Below are 22814 nucleotides of genomic sequence, written 5' to 3' on the forward strand. Positions count from 1 at the left end.
AAGCACCATACTAAGGACAGTCGGATTTACTAATAAAGAAGAAGATGCTTGCAACCAAGGGAGGAAAAGTACAAACTAAGATCCTTGAGGTTGATACTACATAAGCATCAATATCATTACTTTGATTCAAAGTTCAGCTATAAGGGAATAGCCAGATAATGCCCAGTCAGTCTGGAAGAGTTCCTGGACCAAGTCAGTCTTAAACAGTGTGCCCAAGATGAGAACAGGCAGGGTAGGAAAAAGACGTCCCAGAGAGCAGTACTGAGGACCTTCCATGGGGACTCATCTCATGTCCTAGCCCAGGGGGGCTGTGCCCTTTGTGCTGCCCTCACCCCCGACTTACTTCCTTCCTCTTGCTCTCTGCTTCCTTCCTCTGCGGTCGGCAAGGCATCAGAGACCCACTGGCCATCTTTTGTTTCTCCCAGGATAGACTCCAGGTCTATTTCATCCACGGTGCTCCCCTCAGAGGACAGCAGTTTATCCAAGCCGAATTTGAGTATCTCACCCAACTTGAATGGAGAAAACAAAGTCCAGTCAGTTCTCGTGAAGTCAAACACCGGGATATCAGGGATTTGCCAAGTGACACCAGGTGTATTCCTTCCCTGACGGTGGGCCGTTTCTTCTCTCCCCATGATAAGAAACCAACAGAGCCATTTAACAATTGGATGATGGCTAAATGGAAAGTATGATAAATGATGGCCAGAAATGTTGATTTTGACAATTCTCATAATAAAAACAAGTTATGAGCCTCCAATTATTTTTTTTGAAGATTAATAGTAATTTCTTGCATTACCATTGCCCTCCTGACCGAGTCCTTTTCATAGGCATTCTCAACAGCCACAGAGAAGTCAGAGACCCTGTTAGAGCTAAGAGGTTAAGATATCTGCTCAGAGCCACAGAGTCAACAAGTGACAAAGCTTGGATCTGAACCCAAGTCAGATGGATCCAAAGCACATCGTTATTCTTTATTCTGCTGCCTTTCTATATCATATTCATTTCTAGCTCCTACAGCAGCCTGCATGCAATAGGTACTAGAGGAGGAAGAGTTTGTCCAGAGACCAAATGTATAGTTGAGGAGAGTGGGTGATTAATGCTAGTCTTTTAAAAAATATTTTTGTTGATTTATAGAGAGAGAGCAATGGAGAGGGTGCGAGAAAAAGAAACATCTATGTGAGAAACATCGATAGGCTGCCTCCTGCATGCCCCTACTGGGACTGAGCCCACAAACCGGACACGTGTCCTGACCAGGAACCGAACCAGCAACCTTCTGGTCCATGGGACAACGCCCCACTCACTGAGCCATACCAGCCAGGGCAATGCTAGTTCTTTTCACTTACATTCTCATCCACAGAGAGCACTGACTACAAACCCTGACATATTCTGAAGTGAAGAACAACCTACTATACCTGGAGGTCAGCATCAACTGCAGGCTTCCGGGCTCCCAGGGTAAAATGCCCTCCCTCCATGATTGCGCTGGTGAGCTGCAGCTTGGAGGCGGCTTTCCTACAAACTATCTCTTCCACGGTGTCTCTGCCGATCAGCCGAATAACCTTAACAGACCTGTACAGAAGTCAAAGGAGAGGAGTGTGCTACCGGAGTCTGCAAAGATGGGTGCAAGCATACAAGGGTGATGCACCTAAAAGGACATAAACCCAAAATGCCATGTTTGGGGCACATTTAAAGGGACATTGTTATCCATGGACAGAGCCACTGTTAAGAGAGATCTGACCTCACATAGGGTCTCACTAGGCTTTTCCAAAAGAGTTAAGGAAGGGATGATGAGACGGTCAGAACTGGGATTCCTTATCTGTGGCAGAAGAAAATCTCTGGTAAACCTAAATTATCTTCAGGTCAAAGAGTAAGACCCATCTTTTCGGCTTAGTTCCATCACACCACAAATTTTTTAACTGAGTTAGACCCTAACTCCGGCAGGATGAGTTAAATAACTTCTGAAGGTTCCTTCTAGTCCTTTCACACTTTGATTTTGCTCTGTTTAACAAAGCAAGTCTTGAGTGAGACCGTGCCCTGCCCAGTCAGCTGCAAACCCGGGCTAACCCCTAGCAGTCTCTCAGCTCCAGTCTGGGACTATCACAGGATCACCACTTTCCTCCCCAAACCAGACTGCTGAGTAGCCAACAAGTGGAAACACGCCGCTGCTTAAATCTCTTACTTGTTCTGGCCTATTCGGTGAGCCCTGGAGGCTGCTTGCAAGTCATTCTGAGGATTGAAATCACTGTCAACAAAAATAACGGTATCTGCTGCCGTCAGGTTCATGCCAACTCCACCTGAAAACAATGCAAGAAGGAGAATGATCGACAGTATGAGGACTAGAGACTAGAAAAGACACACGGCTACAGAGGTCAGATTGATACACTGAATTGTCAAAATATCGGGCTTCTTCCTTCAAACTCACCCCAATCTCTAACTCCAGAAACTTGCAGTGGTTCAAACTGCTCCCTGAGCTCCTAGCGCCTGACTTGGGAAAATTTAACTATGGAAAGTAACAGAATGAGGGGAGTAGGAGAAAGCAGCACAAGTGGACACGTAAGTAGTGGACAGATTCCGATTTCATTTCACAGATTCATGGCTGGGGAGGAGAGCTACCTCTGCTAAATTAGGAATAAAACTGTCCACAAAATTATTGAAATCTGGGGCAATCCCAGGTCCATGGTTAAAGCAGATTAGAATCACTCCCTGACGACCCCAGGTTTCAGCCTTACTTCTCTGATGAGATGACAGCTAAGAAAGGCTGGCTGCAATAGAAACCATGCCAGAAGGCCAGTACCTTGGTAAACTTATGGCAGCGACCTAAAAGTCCCATTTTTCATACTCCTCAGGACTGACCTACACTTTCAGAGAAATAAGGAAAAACATACTAAGTGCTGAGATGTAGAAGTCCTGCATCATCCCTTACTTGCCTTTGCCAATGCCAATGTGACTTACCTGCCCTGGTACTCAGAAGAAATACAAAAATGGGCTGCTGTCCGAAGTTCTTAATGGCCAGGTATCTCTCCTCGCCTCTCACGGAACCATCCACACGCTCGTAACTGTAGCCTTCACATGCGAGAAGAAAACAGATACTAATCCTTTTCAGATACTCGAATAAAGCACTGTCAGCTCAAAACCAAACGCTAATTTTGTCCCTTTCCCTACACAAGTATGCCCCAATTGTAAGCGAATCCCACAGGCAAAATTTTAAGTTTAGGGGTCATTTTATTGTCTTACCAAGGAACTTTCCATAATGTACTCCTCCGGCTGTTTTAAATACATGCAGTTGGTAAGATATACTTGGCATTCCTGGACTCAGTGTTCAATCCTGCCTCTCCCTCAAGCACACTGAGGACCATGCTGTGCAGCGGTTCCCAGTTTGGCTACGACATAACTCTCACTTATGTGAGCAGCAAGACAAGCGCTTGGGAGCTGGTGAGTGAGCCTGCCAGATGGCTTCTGGCTTCACCGCAGACCCATGTTGGAGAGGGGAATTATGTGCCCACGCCATGTTTACAAACCTGGGGATTCCTCAATGTGCCAATGGCATTTCCTGCAAGTGTCCACTGGACAGGTTTACAGTACCTGGGGGGCATCAAGTGGCTCTGGGAGACTGTCTATGAGTTCTTCTCCTTTTTTCTTAAATAATTTTTTTATTGTTCAATTATAGTTGACATACAACATTATATTAGTTTAAGGTGACACCCCAGTGACTGAACATTCTATAACTTACTAGGTGACCATCCCAATAAATCTTATACCCAATGACACCATACATAGTTATTAGAATATTATTGACTACATTCCCTATGCTGTACTTTACATCTCCATGACTACTGTGTAACAACCAATTTGTACTTCTTAATCCCTTCACCTTTTTCACCCATCTCCCCATCCCCCTCCCATCTTGCAACTATCAGAATTGTCTGTGTCTATGAGTCTGTTTCTGTTCTGCTTGTTCGTTTTTTAGATTCAATTGCTGACAGATAAGTATTTGTTGCCATTTTATTGTTCATATTTTTTATCCCTTCCTCCTCCTCCTCCTCCTCCTCCTCCTCCTCCTCCTCCTCCCCTCCTTCTCCTCCTCCTCCTCCTCCTCCTCCCCTCCTTTTCCTCCTCCTCCTCCTCCTCCTCCTCCTCCTCCTTCAAGACCCTTTAACATTATATAATGGTTTGGTGGTGATGAACTCCTTTAGCTTTTTCTTGTCTGGGAAGCTCTTTTAATGTCCTTTGATTCTAAATAACCGCTTTGCTGAGTAAAGTAATCTTGGTTGTAGGTTTTTGCTTTTCATCACTTTGAATATTTCTTGCTATTCCCTTCTGGCCTGCAAAATTTTTGTTGAGAAATCAGTTGACAGTCTTATAGGTAACTAGATGCCTTGTAGGTAACTAACTACTTTGCTACTTTTAATATTCTTTGTCTTGCCTGTCTGGTGTGGCTCAGTGGTTGAGCGTTGACCCACAAACCAGGAAGTCATGGTTTGATTCCAAGTCGGGGCACATGCGTGCAGGAGGCAGCTAATCAATGATTCTCTTTCATCATTGATGTTTCTCTCTCTCCTCCTCCTCCTCTCTGAAATCAATAAAAATATATATTTTTTAAAAATTCCATTTACCTCTTTCTTGGTTGATATGTGGGCTCTCTATAATTTCAGTATTCATCTCTTCCACCGACCTTGAACAGGTACTCAACTGTTGAGTTGAATGTTGCAGGACACTGATAGCTCCTTTCACTAAAACTATTTATCATACATTGCAAAAATTCTCAACATTTCTGCAATACACATTTTCTCCAGGACCCGTATTTTTAAATCACATCACCGATAGGAATGTGTGTTTATTTCTGCCCACGTGTTTGCACCCTGCTGTCAATCCCTGCGTCACACGCTTTTCTCCTTACTTTTAATCTGCCTTTGCCTCTGAGTAATGTTCTTCTATGCTTTCCTCTGTAACATCCCCACACCCTCAATTACTCTTCATGAACCTATCTGGACTGTTAAGTCCGAAAAAGGCTGGAGAAATGTAGTGGCCATGGGACGTCACCTCTATAATCCATGTAGTCCTGGAGAATATCCAACATCTGGGTCATTTGGGAGAAAAGTAAAACTCGATGGCCCCTGGCAAGAAAAAGAAAAGTTTCCAGTAAAATTTACCAAAGAATGCAAGTTTATAAATAAATGAAATGCTGAAGCAGAAATATAAATGTCATCATCATTTACAGAGATTTCCTCTGAAATGCTAAATGCCTTATGGAAGGACATAGGTCCAAACGCAGCCATATCCTTCACAGTAGTCCTCGAGGCAGAGAGGGAATACCCCCAGGGGCATGTGTCAGTGCGCCATGGAGTGCATGCAGCCCTAGGATAACCACGGTGCCTCGCTCTGTAAGATCAATTTACCAAGTGGGAAGAAAATCTTAGTTTAACAGCAAATAAAAGACATTAGAAGAGTAAGATGCAAAATGCAAATGCACCAAAAAACCGGGAAAACACTGAAGAGTTTGGGGTCGGCCATCTACATCTACTGGAGGGTGTAAAGTCACTATCCTCTCTTCTAGAGCTATGCTGGTTGAAGTCTATCGAGCATTAGAGAAGCAAGGGGCAGGTGATATCCCATAAGATACATGAGAAAACTTATGTATAGGAAGAGGAGTGAAGAGAGGAGGAGGCAAAATGGGTTAAGCCAAGAATGAAGTCAAGCCGAGAGCCCCATGATATCAGTTATTTTAAGCTGTCACACACAAAGAAGTATGGCACTGTCAAAGCAATATTTTCATTTCATCTGAGCTTACAATGGGTACAACAGGAAGAATTGTAAAGAATTCCTTCACGACTCTAGCCCCAAATAGGAAAAGGCATTAAACCTGAAGCTGAAGACCTCAACTCTAATCCCATCTCTACCAACTGTTGACTGGCTGACCTTAGACAAGTCACACAAGCACTCTGGGTCGGTTTCAACACCTATGAAATAAAATGGTTAGAGAGAAGATATTTATGGATCCTCTCCAACTCTAACACACTTACAGTATATATATATATATATATATATATATCTCAGAGCCAATAGAATATAATAAGACATGCAATTATTTGACTAGCGCATTCCTAATGGTGGGTGCATTTGCCAAATCTGAGGTTTTAGGTTGGTTCAGGCCCACTTGGGAAATAGTCCCAAGAACTTTTAAATTCTTTGGAAGCTAGGACTTCTCTAGACTACTCTGTCCCTCTGGGGACTAGGACTAGGAGGATCAGGTACCGGCTGAACATCAGGCTAGATCACTTAGCTGAACTTTTAGAGGCTCCAGAAATGACCTGGTCTCCCAAGGCCCAATTCATGTCTCTGAGATAGAACCTCCCAAGATTTTGCTGACATCACAGGCTCGGCCAGCTTGGCACAGTGGTTGAGCATCAACCTATAAACCAGGAGGTCACGGTTCAATTCCCAGTCAGGGCATGTGCCCAAGTTGCGAGCTCGAACCCCAGTGTGGGGTGTGCAGGAAGCAGCCGATCAATGATCTTCTCTCATCATTGATATTTCTCTCTCTCTCACTCACTCTCTCTCTCTCTCTCCCCCCCCTCCCTTCTTCTCTGAAATCAATTAAAAAAAACATTAAAAAAATAATAAAACATCACAGGGTTAATAAAAGTAAGTATTTATTAAGCCTTACTATGTGCCAATTCAATACAAGGTACCAGCAGGCAATTTAAAAGAAATGCTTGACGTTATCTCTGTCCCTGTGGAACTAAATATAGCTTGAGTGATTTGGTTAATATACACCAATTAAGGCAGTGCATGGCCAAGTACTAGATTAAGACCCTAAGTCAGTGATGGCGAACCTATGACACACGTGTCAGAGGTGACACACAAACTCATTTTTTGGGTTGATTTTTCTTTGTTAAATGGCATTTAAATATATAAAACAAATATCAAAAATATAAATCTTTGTTTTACTATGGTTGCAAATATCAAAAAATTTCTATATGTGACACGGCACCAGAGTTAAGTTAGGGTTTTTCAAAATGCTGACACGCCGAGCTCAAAAGGTTCGCCATCACTGCCCTAAATGCTGTAATAATTCAAGAAAGGAAAAGATGATTATGGAGTTGATGGGGTAGGATGGGAAGGAATGGGGGTAGGAGGTGTAGTTGCATAGGTAGAACCTGAATCAGGGTCTTGAAAACTGCAAAACTGGAATTAATCTCAAGAAATCGGTGAGTTCCTGATTATACTAGTTTTAACAGTCACCAGCTCAGAGCACAAAACATGAGCCTACCACCTACCTAGAATATAGGTATGCCAGCAGCTTATCCAGCAGGTGAAGTTTCCCACTGGCCTCAATCAGGTGGTCTCCAATTTCAAAAGGCTCTGGTTCCACACCTGGACAAGAAAGAACTCACTCTCAATAGTGTCTCCCCAGTCAGGCCAGACTCCGTGAATGGTGAAACCCATGGCCAGGCTACAGCAAGAGGCCCAGCTCCTGCCAACTGATAATTGGCCCACATCTCGTCTCTCTCTAAGGCAATTTATAATTGTTTGTTTGCATGATCATCTCGGTGCTGCTTAACATCTATCACAGAGCCTGGCACACTCAATATGCCTAACAAATGTTTATCCAAGGAACAAACTGACTCTAGGATACTGAGGCACAGGGAGATGCTAAAGGCCAAAGAGACCCAAAATTAATATCTGGAGGCTTTAACTCTAGAAAACAAATTAAGAAATAGGCTTAGTTGTAATCTCTAGTTAAGTCTCAAGTTGGGGATGGCAGTCAGGTTAACCTGGAGGGCTGCTTTCAAAATGTACATGTTCCCAACACCCGCCTCCTTGGAAAAAAAAAGTTCTGATACGCACCTAATTAAGATGCTGTGACGTTTTTAAACAATTCATAGTGCTACTTGGCAAAGACTCCCTTAAAATTACTGCAGCAAACCTTCTGCATTGTTCCTATCCCTACTAGAGCCCCCACAGACACAGAAGTCCTGGAATTGTCCCAAAGACTACCCATTAGATCAGCAGTTCTCAACCTGTGGGTCGCAACCCCTTTGGCGGTCAAACGACCCTTTCACAGGGGTCGCCTAAGGCCATCCTGCCTATCAGATATTGACATGACGATTCATCACAGTAGTAACATGACAGTTATGAAGTAGCCACGAAAATAATTGTATGGTTGGGTCTCCACATGAGGAACTGTATTTAAAGGGCCAGAAGGTTGAGAACCACTGCCTTAGATGAGTTAAAAAAAACCACAACAGTTTGAATGAAAATGAAAACATGACATATCAGAATGCACAGAATGCAGCTAACACAGCACTTAGAGGGAACTGACAGACATCCATAAAATGAAGAGGGACACCGCAAAGGAGGCTAAGAAGGCGCAGACGTAACACGGGTGGAGAAGAGAAAGTGCTGCCCCGAAACCCACGTGAAGAACACGGAAGATGTGATCAACTGTGTCAAAGGTTTTGAGAGATTCATTAAAATGTGAACTGACAATCACTGGTTGGGCAACATGGAGGTCACTGATAAGCTAGGAAAAACAGTGGTGAAAGGCTGACAAAGTTCAAGACAAAGGGACATCTTATTATATAAATATTATCAGAGGAATCCAGATTATAAGACATCCCCTAAAACAAATGGCCTTGATTCTTTCATTGCCAATTTCATGAAAGACAAAAAATGGCCCCAACAATAAAAGTGAGAGATATTTCTAAATTACAGGAAAACAGAGACATGACAAATGCAAGCAGGATCTATGACTGGATCTTGAATTTAAAAAAAAAAAAAAAAAAGTAGCCATCAGTGATATTATAGAGGACAACTGCAGAAATTTGAATATGATCAATATATTAGATAACATCAACATAAAAATATTAATAAAGTGGAGGGAAAATAGACAGTAAATACTGGCAATTCTTTTGAAGAATTCTGCCAACATGTTGGCCACAGAAATGTTAACAGAGTAAGTGAAAAAACACTGCCCTTGCCTGGTACTGGCACAAGAATAGGCATATAGATCAATGGAATAGAATAGAGAGCCCAGAAATCGGCCCGAACCAATATGCTCAATTAATATTTGACAAAGGAGGCAAGAACATACAATGGAGCCAAGATAGTCTCTTCAATAAATGGTGTTGGGAAAATTGGACAGATATATGCAAGAAAATGAAACTAGACCACCAACTTACACCATACACAAAAATAAACTCAAAATGGATAAAGGACTTAAATGTACGACAGGAAACCATAAAAATTCTAGAAGAATCCAAAGGCAACAAAATCTCAGACATATGCCGAAGCAATTTCTTCACTGATACAGCTCCTAGGGCACTTAAAACTAAAGAAAAAATGAACAAATGGGACTACATCAAAATAAAAAGCTTCTGCACAGCAAAAGAAACCATCAACAAAACAACGAGAAAACCCACTGTGTGGGAAAACATATTTGCCAATGACATATCTGATAAGGGCCTAATCTCCAAAATTTATAGGGAACTCATACAACTTAACAAAAGAAACATAAACAATCCAATCAAAAAATGGGCAAAGGATCTAAATAGACACCTTTCAAAAGAGGACATTCAGAAAGCCAAGAGACATATGAAAACATGCTCAAAGTCACTAATCATCCGAGAGATGCAAATCAAAACAGCAATGAGGTACCATCTCACACCTGTCAGACTGGCTATCATCAACAAATCAACAAACGACAAGTGCTGGAGAGGATGTGGAGAAAAAGGAACACTTGTGCACTGCTGGTGGGAATGCAGACTGGTGCAGCCACTATGGAAGACAGTATGGAGTTTCCTTAAAAAACTGAAAATGGAACTCCCATTTGACCCTGTGATCCCACTTCTAGGAATATATCCCAAGAAACCAGAAACACCAATCAGAAAGGATATATGCACCCCTATGTTCATAGCAGCACAATTCACCATAGCTAAGATCTGGAAACAGCCTAAGTGCCCATCAGTAGATGAATGGATTAGAAAACTGTGGTACATCTACACGATGGAATACTATGCTGCTGTAAAAAGGAAGGAACTCTTACCATTTGCAACGTCATGGATGGAACTGGAGAGCATTATGCTAAGTGAAATAAGCCAGTCAATAAAGGAAAAATACCACATGATCTCACTCATTCGTGGACAATAGAGACCATTATAAACTTTTGAACAATAATAGATACAGAGGCAGAGCTGCCTCAAACAGATTGTTGAGCTGCAGCGGGAAGGCCGGGGAGGGTTGGGGGGCAGGAGGTAGGGGGGTAAGAGATCAACTAAAGGACTTGTATGCACGCATATAAGCATAACCAATGGACATAAGACACTGGGTGATAGGGGAGGCTAGGGGACTGTCTAGGGCGGGGGGATAAAATGGATACATATGTAATACCCTTTGTAATACTTTAAGCAATAAAAAAAAATAAATAAATAAAATAAAATAAAAAAAAATAAAAAAAAACACTGCCTTACCATCAAACAAATATGGGTGATCCACACACTTTCGAAGCTGGGATAAGACATTTTGAAGTTTAACTTTCTTTGCCATCTCATTTTCAAATGCATCTGGAATTTTTTAAAGAGAGAGAGAGAAATAGAGATGAATTACTGAACAGCAAAAAAGGAACCCTCTATGTTTCCATATATAATCTTATTCGTTTTAATAATATGTCTTTCAAACCTGTATTAACCTCCCAAATTTCATTAAATCGCATCAAGAATTAACAGCACGTCCACAGGAAGTCTCCTTAACCATCATTTTGTTTTAAGAAGGGCACTAACTATAAATTGAACTCAGGAGCACTTTGTTATTCTTTAGAAAATTCTAAATTTCCTTCTTTAACTGCTGCTCAGGAGCCAAGGGACAAGAGAGAGAGAGAGAGAGAGAGAGAGAGAGAGAGAGAGAGAGAGAGAGAGATTGATTGTTCCACTCCTATCTCTCCCGTTCACTCCCAATTCCTCCCAGTGAATTTGATTCAACAAAAACGTTTTGAAATGTAAATATCTAAGAGGGTGGGAAAATTAAAGGCATGACTGGAACACCTACAAGTGTTTGCAATAAGGAAAACTGAGTGTGGGAGAGGTGGGGGAGGGAATTTCACAACTGCAACAGCCAATCAGGTCTGAGTTATACTGAAGCTATTCCTTCCAGCCAGTTTCACTGTAGCTGACCTGAATATATTCAGAATACAAAATTCCAGCCCATCGTCTTGCTGTACAAAGTGAGTGTGATTATACAATATTTCCCTGCATGAAGACCAAACAGGCAAGGGCCCTCCGATTACCTAGGTCTTTCATCAAAATGGCCTTGTAGTACTTTTTCTGCAGTGCCGACATGCCATGGTATATCACTACTTCTGTCTTCTTGGGAAGATCCGTAGCTACCTCAGATTTCACTCGCCTCAGCAGAAACGGCTGCAAGAGTTTGTGTAGTTCACTTGCTGTGTAAGAAAAAAACACACAGGAAGTGTGGGATAGAAGTAAGACCAATTACTAGAGAACATACAGCAATTTTTTTTCTCTCATTTTCATGCCCATTCTGCATTCTAAGCCAATATGGTAATTTTTCAGTGTTTCTTCCTTCACTGGGTTCTTCCCAATTCCTTCTGAAATCATTACCAGCTCTGAAGAACTAGAAATACCCAACAAACTTGATTCTTACTGATAATCTCATTGATCAGCATAACATCTGAGAAATGCACAGGCCAAGTAAGTAGTATTTCCCCATTTTCAGAATGACGTGAGGCTCAGGAAACTTAAGCATCTTATCCAAAGTCACACAGCTAGATGCTACTGTTGCTAGCATTCAAACTTAGTTCTCTGACACCAACTCCCTTGTTCCTCCCCTAAGTGTGGTCAACTTCAAAATCAGCCAAAATTGGCATTACACCGCATGTACAGTTGCCACAGACAGCAAATGAAAATACAAGACTTCAGTTAAATGTGAATTTCAGATGATGTGTTAATACAAGTATGCCCCATGTATTATTTGACTAGGTGTCATATATTTCATCTGGCAAGCCTAAACATGAGCAACCAACATCAGAGCAGGTTCCTCAAGGAATCCTCAGCCTGAGGTGTGGGGATTTTTGTGTGAGAAGCCTTTCCAATTCATACTCACCGAGTACACTCACACCCACTAGTAGAACGCCTACCATTTGTTTTGAATAATCGGCCTGGCATAAGATCATAGGGCTATACAGATAATTCTGTGAGGCAGAGGTGCACAGATGCCAGGACGAAGCCCACAAGAGGCAACTGTATGAATGAGGAAGGCTTTCCTCCTTCACTTCCACCGCACAGCCATTCCAGACTTTTCGTTTCAGTGCAATGTTGATAGAAGAGCCAATGTTGTGGAATGCTGAGCAGTAGTGGAGGGCTATCGCACCCATATACTGTTCTGCCTCAGGACATAGCACAGAAAGTTAACAAGTCCTTACAGAAATTATATGTCAAAGTCTGACTATTAGCCGACACTTTCTATTTCTCCCAAAATTCACCCAAAGAAGCCCTCATGTAGAATCATGTAACAAATAGGAGAGTCATGAAGAGCAGACAACTGGGAACAACATGAGAAATCTACCAACATCTGATTTTTGTGTGGCTCTTTATTTTCCTGGAAGGTATCCTCTGGTTATTGATTCTTTCTTTTCTATCGATAAGCTATTTGCACTAGGCCAGTTTCTGGGTCCAGACCTCTTGGGAACAATTTGTCAGAAGGGCACTTGCCTGACTCAAACTCTTTCTCAATATTCTGGTAACGCTGAACAAAATCTTCCACCTGCTCCTTGGAAAAGAGATCAGGCTCCACAAAACTGAGGAGGGAATAGAGCTCTTGGAGGCTGTTCTGGATGGGAGTACCGGTCAGCAGGAGATTGAAGACTACTGAGAACTCAAATACATAAAGAAATAAAGTAAAAAATCTGTAACATTGGAAAGCAAGGCAGAGTTAGCTATCACAACCTTTACTCATATATAAACAGAGATATGATTTAATGGAATGACCACAGGGACATGAAATCAAAAGGCTCAGGTTCAAGTTGCATACTATCTGTTTGACGTAGGAAATAACACCTCTTCAGTTTCAACTATTAAAAGGGGATAGTAATTGTGATGGAGATACCATTGTAAGAATGTAAATAAAATCACTTTGTGAATTCTCAAGTACTACATGAGTACTCAACATGGTCATTATTATTCCATGTATGTGGGGATTTAAGCTATATTATCACTTATGTGGGGGAGTCCACTGAGGCATCAGAGGTGCACAGCATATATCCATGCAGTTTGAGAAGCCCAAAGTTACAGCAGCAGGCCCCACTGCTATAAGCACAAACAAAATCTATAGTAAAAGAATGTCCTTTTATAAAACTTTACAGTGCATCACATGTAACACATCAAGACTTCCAGACATTTCTAGACACAGGGTCACATACAGCCCAAAATGCAAAGAAAGTCTTTCCATTCTGAGCAAAGATGATAACACCACGAATAAGTGACTAATAAAGTAAAAGGTTAGGCCGAGACCGGTTTGGCTCAGTGGATAGAGCGTTGGCCTGCGGACTGAAAGGTCCCAGGTTAGATTCCGGCCGGGGGCATGTGCCTGGGTTGCTGGCGCATCCCCCATGGGGAGCGTGCGGGAGGCAGCTGATCGATGTTTCTAACTCTCTATCTCTCTCCCTTCCTCTCTGTAAAAAATCAATAAAATATATTTATAAAAAAAAAAAAGTAAAAGGTTAGGAAAAACAGCAACTACAGACCTGATGGTCAAGCAAAAAACAACCTCGGACCTCACATTACCAAGAACGTACACCATTTGAATTAAATAGTACAGCAAAATGGGACAGCCATATCCTATGTATGTGTATTGTTTTAACTTTTAAAATAGGTTATTATGCAAATATATGTTTGGATATATATATATATATATATATATGGCAAAGGATATGGTAGTAATAAATACCAAATGTTAATAAATACAGAGGAGTAGAATATTTGGGGGGTTTTACTCTCATCTTGTCTTCATATATTTTGATTTGGGAGAAAGTCATAAGAAGATACTATTTTGTCATAAGAAAAGGTAATAGATGAATTAACACAATCAATTAAAACTGACTTGAATATGTTTTGCTTTTTTTGGTAATCTTTTTGTTTGTTTTTTGTTTTTCTGAAAACAGCACCTTAGAAAGGGAAAAGTTACAATAGTGCCCTCTTATGGACATTCTAAGAACAGCACCCTAGTAAGAAATTCTGCCAGTCTAAGAAATCCCTATTGATAGACCTAGAAGGCTCTTATCCTGCAGGGAAAAGTTGCAATAGTGCCGTCTTGTGGACATTCTTAGAACAGCAACCTAGTAATGAATTCTACCAATCTGAAAACACACCATTTTTATTTATTTTTTAAAATATATTTTTATTGATTTCAGAGAGGAAGAAAGAGGGAGAGAAAGATAGAAACATCAATGATGACAGAGAATCATGGATCGGCTGTTTCCTACACGGCAGTGGGGATCGAACCTGCAACCTGGGCATGTGCCCTTGACTGGAATTGAACCCGGGACCCTTCAGTCCACAAGTCGATGCTCTATCCACTGAGCAATACCAGCTAGGGCACAACACTATTTTTTTAAAAATCTTTATTGCCGCCAGGCCAAGGTAGCTCAGTGGTTGAGTGTCGACTTATGAACCAGGAGGTGTCAGTTCAATTCACAGTCAGGGCACATGCCCGGGTTGTGGGCTCGATCCCCAGTAGTGGGTGTGCAGGAGGCAGCTAATCAATGATTCTCTTTCATCATTGATGTTTCTATCTCTCTCCCCCCACTTCTTCTCTGAAATCAATAAAAGAACAATACTTATTGTTGAAAGTATTACATATGTCCCCTTTTTTCCTCCATTGACCCCCTCCAGCCCACCACCTTTCCCCCACCCCCGACCTTCACCACCCCATTGTCTGTGTCCATGGGTTATGCATAAATGCATATAAGTTCTTTGGTTGATCACCTCCCATCCACCCACCCTCCCCAGGCTTCCCTCCAAGATATTGTTTCTTTTTAAAATGTCTAATAGTGCCCACCCATTCATGCCTGGTCTACTTTTGGGGCAAAGTTTTCATAGCATTTCAAGTATGGGAACTGGCCAAAAATAAGTTTCCAATAACCAGATCAGATTTTTGCAATGTGTGTTCACCAGGCAAAAAGATGAGATGACCTAAGAGATATGAGGTCACAAAACCAAGGCTATTGGTCACTACAATCAACTTACACTATCACATAAGTTAACATTTTTATTTAAAGTAATGTCTGTTTTGGCATCAAAACTTATAAATGGGTAAAAAAAAAATCCAGAGACAATTCATTTGTGTACATATATATTGTTAATCCTCACCCAAGGATATTTTTCCATTGATTTTTTTTTTTTTTAAAGGGAGTGGAAGGGAGGGGGCGAGACAGAGAGAGAGAAACATGGATGTGAGAGTGACACACAGATTGGTTGCCTCCCGCACGCACCCTGACCAGGGCCAGGATCGAGCCTGCAACCAAGGTAGGTGCCTTTGATCGGAATCAAACCCGCAACCCTTCAGTCCCTGGGCCAATGCTCTAACCACTGCACAAACTGGCTAGGGCTATGTATAATATTTTGTAAACTTTTTTGTGCAAAATATTTTACAAATATTTTCCATGTTATTAAATATCCTTCCACCTAATTGTTCATGGTAACCTTACTTTGTAAATGTAGTATATGAATATAGCATAAATTATACAATCAATTATGCTTCACATTTAGGTTGTTTCCAACTTTTTATAAACAAGCTGACAACAATATTAGGAAGGACAGTAAAGGCAGTGACCTCCCCACTTCTCAGCCCAATCAGTACTAGTAAATGTATTTTTTCAACCAATGCGTTAACTGCAATTGAAACCTCACCCAAAAAGAATGCATAATGCTGCAACCGGTTTGGCTCAGTGGATAGAGCGTCGGCCTGCGGACTGAAGGGTCCCAGGTTCGATTCCGGTCAAGGGCATGTACCTGGGTTGCGGGCACATCCCCAGTAGGGGGTGTGCAGGAGGCAGCTGATGAATGTTTCTCTCTCATCGATGTTTCTAACTCTCTATCCCTCTCCCTTCCTCCCTGTAAAAAAATCAATAAAATACATTTTTAAAAAAAGAATGCATGATGACAGAGAACAACTTCCTCACTTAATCGCTGAGGCCAGCCACAGAACTTAGTTCCCCCACTCCAAGCCTCGTGTTCTTCTACTCCACCTGCTTTTCTTCTCCCCTTGCAAATCAGTAAACCAACTTGGTAGTGTATAAAGCAGTCTCTTACAAGATTAGGCACAAGCATATGTAAACCTCTCGGGGAAGACAGACACTGTTACAAGTCCCTAAAAAGAAGGCAAAGGACAACGAAGCAGCAAGGGACCCACCACAGGAGAGCACTCTTGTGACTGAGCCAATGATGGACAGTGGCCATATCTGCATGAAAATGCTAAAAACTGTAACTTTCAGCCAGGAAGTGTGAAATCCAGGCTTCTCTTCCAATGACCTCTAGATTTACTAACTGCTCACAGGACAGGGACCAGACTTCAAGGACGGTCACAGAAAGTCGCACGTGTGGTCTCATGAATGAACAAGCCTTTACTTGATTACGGAGACGGGCACTGCATACGCACAAGCTGCTCTACCGGGTCCTCCGGGACAGCAAACCTCGGGCTGTAACAACCGTTCTCATCTACTTTGCCAGAACGATGGTCAGAGATCAAGAGAAGGACATGAGATCCAGGGTGTCATACTCATGAGTATGACCAAGACAAGAAAGGCTGATGGTAATATTCAGTGGCATGAGATCAGTCTCTTTGTGACTCTATGCGAACTGCTCAATTTTTTTTTAACAGGTATATGGGGAAGGGGGTACAATAGATCAGATATAGTATCTGCTATTGCAGACAGAAGAATTATAATAAAACTTTTTTTTTAAAGAAACTGCCCCTTTAAAGAGAGGGTTGAAACATTTCCAAAAATACAATGTATTTTTATTGGTGTAGAAACTTATTACTTCTTCACTGGATAGCCAGATTTTAGAAAACATCTCCTCTGTAAAAGACTAGAGGAAGAAGAAGTGAGGCCGTATTAAGTACCTGCTGTCACCCACGAAATGTTCATTCAGCTCTGCAGGAATGTGACTGAAAGAACGTTTTCAACGTAACTGGCTCTATGCAAGCCTAAACGGATGTTTTTTTTTTTTTATAAGGAAGTTATATTAAAAACTAAAACTAGCCTGTGAGTTTACCTCTGAAAGTGTCTTATGCAGCAAGGAGCTTTGATTTTTCAACCTGTGAGCTTCATCCACAACAAGAACGCTCCAATGGAAGCTGTGAGAGAAAAATCCAAGCTTTCAGTTTTGTGGAACTCAAACACATATCTCACATTCAACAGTCTCACTACACGGCTGTGGGTATTGTTGGGAAGATGACTATTAATCCCCATCTATTAGGAACACACTCAAATCGCCTTCTTATCTGAGAGCCTACCATGTACATGTGACAATATCCAGATAAGGTACTTAAAATAAAAGGGATTTTTCCCAAGATAGGGAAGAGCCAGAGACAGAAAGCAAAATGAAACATTTAGGACCACCTACTGTGTGCCAGACACTGAGCCTGGCTCTTTATGTATGTTACTTAATCTACCAGAATATGGTGAGTACAGCAAACCCTCGATTTTGCAGACCTTGATTTAATAGACTTCGGATTTAACGGACAAAATTTCCAGTCTGTATGTCACATGTGAAAATTAACACCCTGTTAATTTTAAAATGCTTTTAACCAAGATTTGCTTATAATTAAATTAACAGAGATTTTGTTTTGTTTTGTTTTGTTACTAATTCACTGTTATTTTTAACAAATTTTAGCGAATAGGCCATGTGTTGGGGAAAAAACACTGTAGTAATTTTGCCGACATAAATAAATATTACATATCTACAGCTATCGTCTACATCTTTAAATCTAAGAGTCACCACTCGCAAACAATGTTCAGGGAATGATTAGCATGTGATCACATGCAGAGTAGTTGGCTCTGTTGTCTCCTGGCGTGACTCTGCAGCAGTTTCAATGAAGTTCTGACATGTGCTAAGCCACACCTCAACCGTGGGCATTTGTTTACTCGTGGTGGCTGGTGAATGCACACATTTACTCGACCTATTCAGTATAAATTTAAAATGACAGCAATTTTATAGATAACTTTTCGGTGAACTCAAACTTTTCATACATACCTAATTTTAATTATATAAATGTGTCAAATAAGTAAAAACAGATAAATGAACTGATTTGTCAATTTTTTATCATACGCATTTGGAAAACCTACTTTATTATATAACGGACTTTCAGCATTAAAGGACACCGCCCCCCCCCCCCCCCGCCCAAATTAGCCCATTATAGCAAGGTTTTACTATAGACATTATTGTTGTGCTCATTTTACCAACAAGGAGACTGAAAGCTCAGAAAGACTAGGTGACTTGGTCAAGGTCATAGAGGCAGAGCTGAGATTCAGACTGAGAAGAAAACAGACAATGGTGTCACAACAGCTAAAAAAGTATGATGTTAAAATGAGGAAGTGGTGAATAGGACCAAATGTTATGGGTGTCTGGAAGATACATCCTCTGGGTTGTTAAAATGGAAGTCACTGGCTGCCAGAGCACATTTTGTAGCATAGCATGGTATAACAATTTCCCCCCCCACAAGCAATTCAAAATATTTTTTAAAGGTATGTCTGCATATGTTTCCAGCTGCATTATTTAAAATAGAAAAAAATCATAATAGGTCCAATTATAGGTTATAAAATATTATACAGCATTTTAAATAATAAAGATGATTATGTTGCAATAAGATAGGCCTATATCCTTTTTCACAAATGTGTAAACCATTCAAAAGATAATAAAATGAAAGTTATAAGATTTTTTTAATATATATTTTATTGATTTCTTACAGAGAGGAAGGGAGAGGGATAGAGAGTTAGAAACACTGATGAGAGAGAAACATCGATTTAGCTGCCTCCTGCACACCCCCTACTGGGGATGTACCCACAACCAAGGTACATGCCCTTGACCGGAATCGAACCTGGGACCCTTTAGTCTGCAGGCCGACACTCTATCCACTGAGCCAAACCGGTTAGGGTTATAAGATTTTTTTTAACTCTTTATTTTGTTTGTAAACATTCTGGAATTCCATTACATTAATTTAGACTTAAAAAAACTAAACGTATATACAAGTAAAACAGAATATTGGAAAGATCGTGGGCATGGGAATAAAAATCCCTAAAAAATTAGAAAAAGATCTTGAGCAGAGGTTGGCCTTACAAAAGGGAAGCCCTCTTCCTCTGAGGCTACAGTGAAAAATCCAGAAAATGGCACAGAAACAGACACCCAGTACCATTCACTTTCTGAGGGTGGTACAGGTGGAGAGAGATTGGGGGTCCAAAGAGAACACAGGAATTGGGGTCATTCCCACTGGAAAGGATGAGCAAGGGATGCATTTAAGGATTACCAGGAACAGAGTCTAGCTGAAGTTGGACACTGGTCATAGATAAGGTGTGAAAGTGGCCACAGTATAAAGCTGTGTGCCTGAGTGAATTAGCATTCAAAACAGATTAGGTCCTAGTCCCTTGTGAAGAACCAGATATTTAGGTTTTTCCACACAGCAAGCAGGCACCCAATAAAAGCTCGCTCAATGCAACAGGCTACAGGGAGATGGATTTATAGGAAGCAGGTAACGGCACTCATCAAAGGACACTGAACGATGCTCCATGGAAAGCAAGAGGTGGAGGAAATTCTAGCTCTCAAGGATTGTGTAAGTCTGTTGCCTAGCATAAAAATTTTTTCCTATTTTTCATATTGTTACATGCACAGTCTTAACTCCCCATAATAAACCTCGTTAGGGCAGAGATTACATTACACTTCCCACGTATTCTCAGAGTGTGCAATACAGTAATACAGTGTACCCTTGCCAAATACAGGGTGGGGCAAAAGTCGGTTTACAGTCATTTGCAGAGAAAATAATGCAATGATTAGCAAGTAAGAATATAAGAATAAACTGTGTTTTGTGTACCCACAACTGTCAAACTCCTTTTGCCCACTCCTGTTATCAAAAGAACATATCTGTGTTTTGGAGATTCATACTATGAGTCAACGTTACAAATGTCCCTTCATTTACTTAGGTTCTTCAATTCACCTGGAATGGATTCAAGACAGACAAACTGCCTTAGAAAGATTGCATTTCTGCTGAACAAGGTGAGACTCCAGCGCACCTAGATCATCCGAGAAGCACACTTCAAAGAAGGCTCCACAGCACTCGTGCTGGGTCTGGGTGTCGAGCTCGTTTAGTGTATATTAAAACTGTTCTCTACAACTTACTAGTGGGTACGTTACCTGATCTCATTTCCTCAGCTATCAAGATGGTAACATCCCTTGTAGGGTTGTCATGAGGACTAAATAGGATGATTGATATAAAGTACCAAATAACACTTATGCCTCAATCTTTTCATTGTTTGAGATGCCCCGTATATTGCCTTGTATTATGGATAGCTATATATCTTTTATCCCTCTCCTGGAGTTAATGTCCTCTTAGGGTAGCTCTATGGCTTATCTTCCTGGTATTTCTCCCAGAACAGTGTTGTTCCAGAGGAGAAATCTTCAACAAATATTAAGTTGGATATTAATAAATAAACAAAAGAGAGGTAAAGCATATCCTCTCCTAAAGAAAAATAAGGTCACATGCTCACTTACGTGAAAAGTGAAACAAAATACTGGATGGGAGTCATTTTGAAAGCTATGACTGGGCCTTTAGTATTTCAAAATAAGATGAAAAAAGAAATTCAACTCTAAAGAACCTGAATGAGAAATAACATTTAAAATATTGATAAGCACTTTGAAAACAAAAGTTTCAGAATGTTAAAGATGCAAATCCCCACCTAACCACGTCATAACTACACATGCAACGGAGAACGCGAAACTGTCAACAGATATTCTTTTCTTATTCGCCTAAAGTCTAGCTCTTGTTTAATTTATATTGTAACTGTTATCTCGACCCTATACTGCAATATGTCAGCCTTATTATCAGGTGGTACTAAGAGTTAAATCTAAGTTTCCTGTACTTCATGAGCACATATAAAGCCTGAAAGCTAATTAATTAGAAGTCTTCTTAACACTCCCTTCCTAAAACGTTAATTTTGTAGGCTCAAATCAGTCACTTCCTATATTATAGGAAAATCTCCGAACAGCAGTCCTGAAGGTGTCTATGCAAGTTGCAATTGAAAGAATCTAATATCTGTTAACCTCGCACCAGGCACATCTTATTTCATTTAATCCTCACAACAGCCATCCAAGGTAAGAGAGTTAATCATCCCCATTTTACACATGAAGAGTCTGAGGTTCATGGAGATTAAGTAACTAACCCAAGGACATACAATCTAGGGAGCTAGATTGTAGGACTCCTGCAATGCCTCCTATCTTATATAATAAAAGCGTAGTATGCAAATTGTCCCCTCAACCAGGGCACAGGGTGGCTGGGGGAAGGGAGGGAAGCCCTGGCTAGCGGCCAGTAGCCGCTAGGGACCCTACCAGTGCACAAATTTCATGCACTGGGCCTCTAGTTTGTAAATAAGACTCATGGAAGACACACAGGAAAGAAGAAAAGACATGAGTATCATGATACATTTAATGCAATTTCTGAAGAAGTGTAACATACTCACGATCTTAGAAATGCTGCATCTTTCAAAGAAATCTGAAAATTTAAGGAAAATACATTATAAAGGCTGGTACTAGTATAACTCTGAGATTAGTAAGAGTTAAGTCTTATTCATTCACTCAGTAAAAAGAGTTATGAACATAATTTCTAAGTGGCACTATCTTAGACATGCAAAAGGAGGCAGTAAGTCCTGCTTACAGTGACTCGGTCTTAGCATGAAGAACAAGGACTTAAAAGGGACAGGAACTAAGTGTCCTCCATTGCCATCCTCAAGTAACAGAGACCAGGCCTCAGCCCACAAACCCTTTCCCCTGCCTGCCTGTCTGCCTCCTATTCATCAATCAAGAAGCAGCTCCAGTGCCACCTCCCTGGGAAGCCTTCCCCTTCACTTCTTTGGTCACACCCCCGCTCTGATCATCTAATTGAACTAGACTGTCCCAGGAAAATGTGTGTTCTCAAAAATCATTAAATACAATTCCAGGGGATTTTACAACTTCCAGGGGCCCAAGTTAAGAGTTCTTGCTGTAGAGGAACAAATGGGTACCTCATAGGTAGTCAGCAACACATGAAAACATGGCTTCTGTCTTAGGTCTGGCTGTAGGTTGGCTCTCTCCTCTTTGTCACCTGTATACGTTACACAGGAAAGACCTGGAGCAAACCTGAATCCAAGAAAAGAAGCAGATGAACACAAACACAGCGCCGCGGGAAAGGGCATGCATAGCTGGAAAAGTACATTTCATGGAAGGACTGCAGATGTGCAGGCCTCAGGATGCCCTGCAATCAGAGAGTCCCGGGACTCTGCAATCCTATGCAGAGTAACGGATAAGTTCTTGTATACTATACACAGGTGGGAGGGTCTGAGGAACATCTAAAAAAAAGGGTCTTGTGCTAACTCTAAAAACAAAATATTTTTTTCCATATTGGTTACTCCATATGTCACTATGAAAAAGATGATTTCTCCTTTAGTTCAGCAAAATTTACTAAAAATGAGGACTGACCTTCAAATTGCCAAATAGTAACAATAACATGGGACCCTCCTCCCATCAGATCCTCAGTCTCTGTCTACATTACCTCAGGTTAGAGTTTTC

General features: G+C 41.1%; 1 protein-coding gene across 4 annotated transcripts in view; it reads right to left on the reverse strand.

The window, feature by feature from the left end:
• The window catches only part of CHD1L (chromodomain helicase DNA binding protein 1 like), a 47668-nt gene that overhangs the window by 19427 nt on the left and 5427 nt on the right, over positions 1 to 22814 (reverse strand). For 3 of the 4 annotated variants that reach the window (XR_009449839.1, XR_009449838.1, XM_059674091.1), the window contains exons 4-15: positions 22271 to 22385; positions 21731 to 21762; positions 17277 to 17358; positions 12717 to 12879; positions 11273 to 11428; positions 10461 to 10553; positions 7269 to 7365; positions 5032 to 5105; positions 2944 to 3054; positions 2171 to 2285; positions 1407 to 1560; positions 344 to 509 (exon numbers count right to left, since the gene is read on the reverse strand). Coding sequence is in view for 2 of the 4 variants with exons in the window: in XM_059674091.1 (XP_059530074.1) it covers positions 344 to 509; positions 1407 to 1560; positions 2171 to 2285; positions 2944 to 3054; positions 5032 to 5105; positions 7269 to 7365; positions 10461 to 10553; positions 11273 to 11428; positions 12717 to 12879; positions 17277 to 17358; positions 21731 to 21762; positions 22271 to 22385 (1358 nt within the window). In the remaining 2 variants the exon portion in view is untranslated. Of the gene's footprint in view, positions 1 to 343; positions 510 to 1406; positions 1561 to 2170; positions 2286 to 2943; positions 3055 to 5031; positions 5106 to 7268; positions 7366 to 10460; positions 10554 to 11272; positions 11429 to 12716; positions 12880 to 17276; positions 17359 to 21730; positions 21763 to 22270; positions 22386 to 22814 lie in introns of those variants that run through there. The other variant, XM_059674092.1, reaches the window with a different exon arrangement.

Source organism: Myotis daubentonii, chromosome 18 (assembly GCF_963259705.1).
Source record: "Myotis daubentonii chromosome 18, mMyoDau2.1, whole genome shotgun sequence".
NCBI classification, from domain to species: Eukaryota; Metazoa; Chordata; class Mammalia; order Chiroptera; family Vespertilionidae; genus Myotis; species Myotis daubentonii.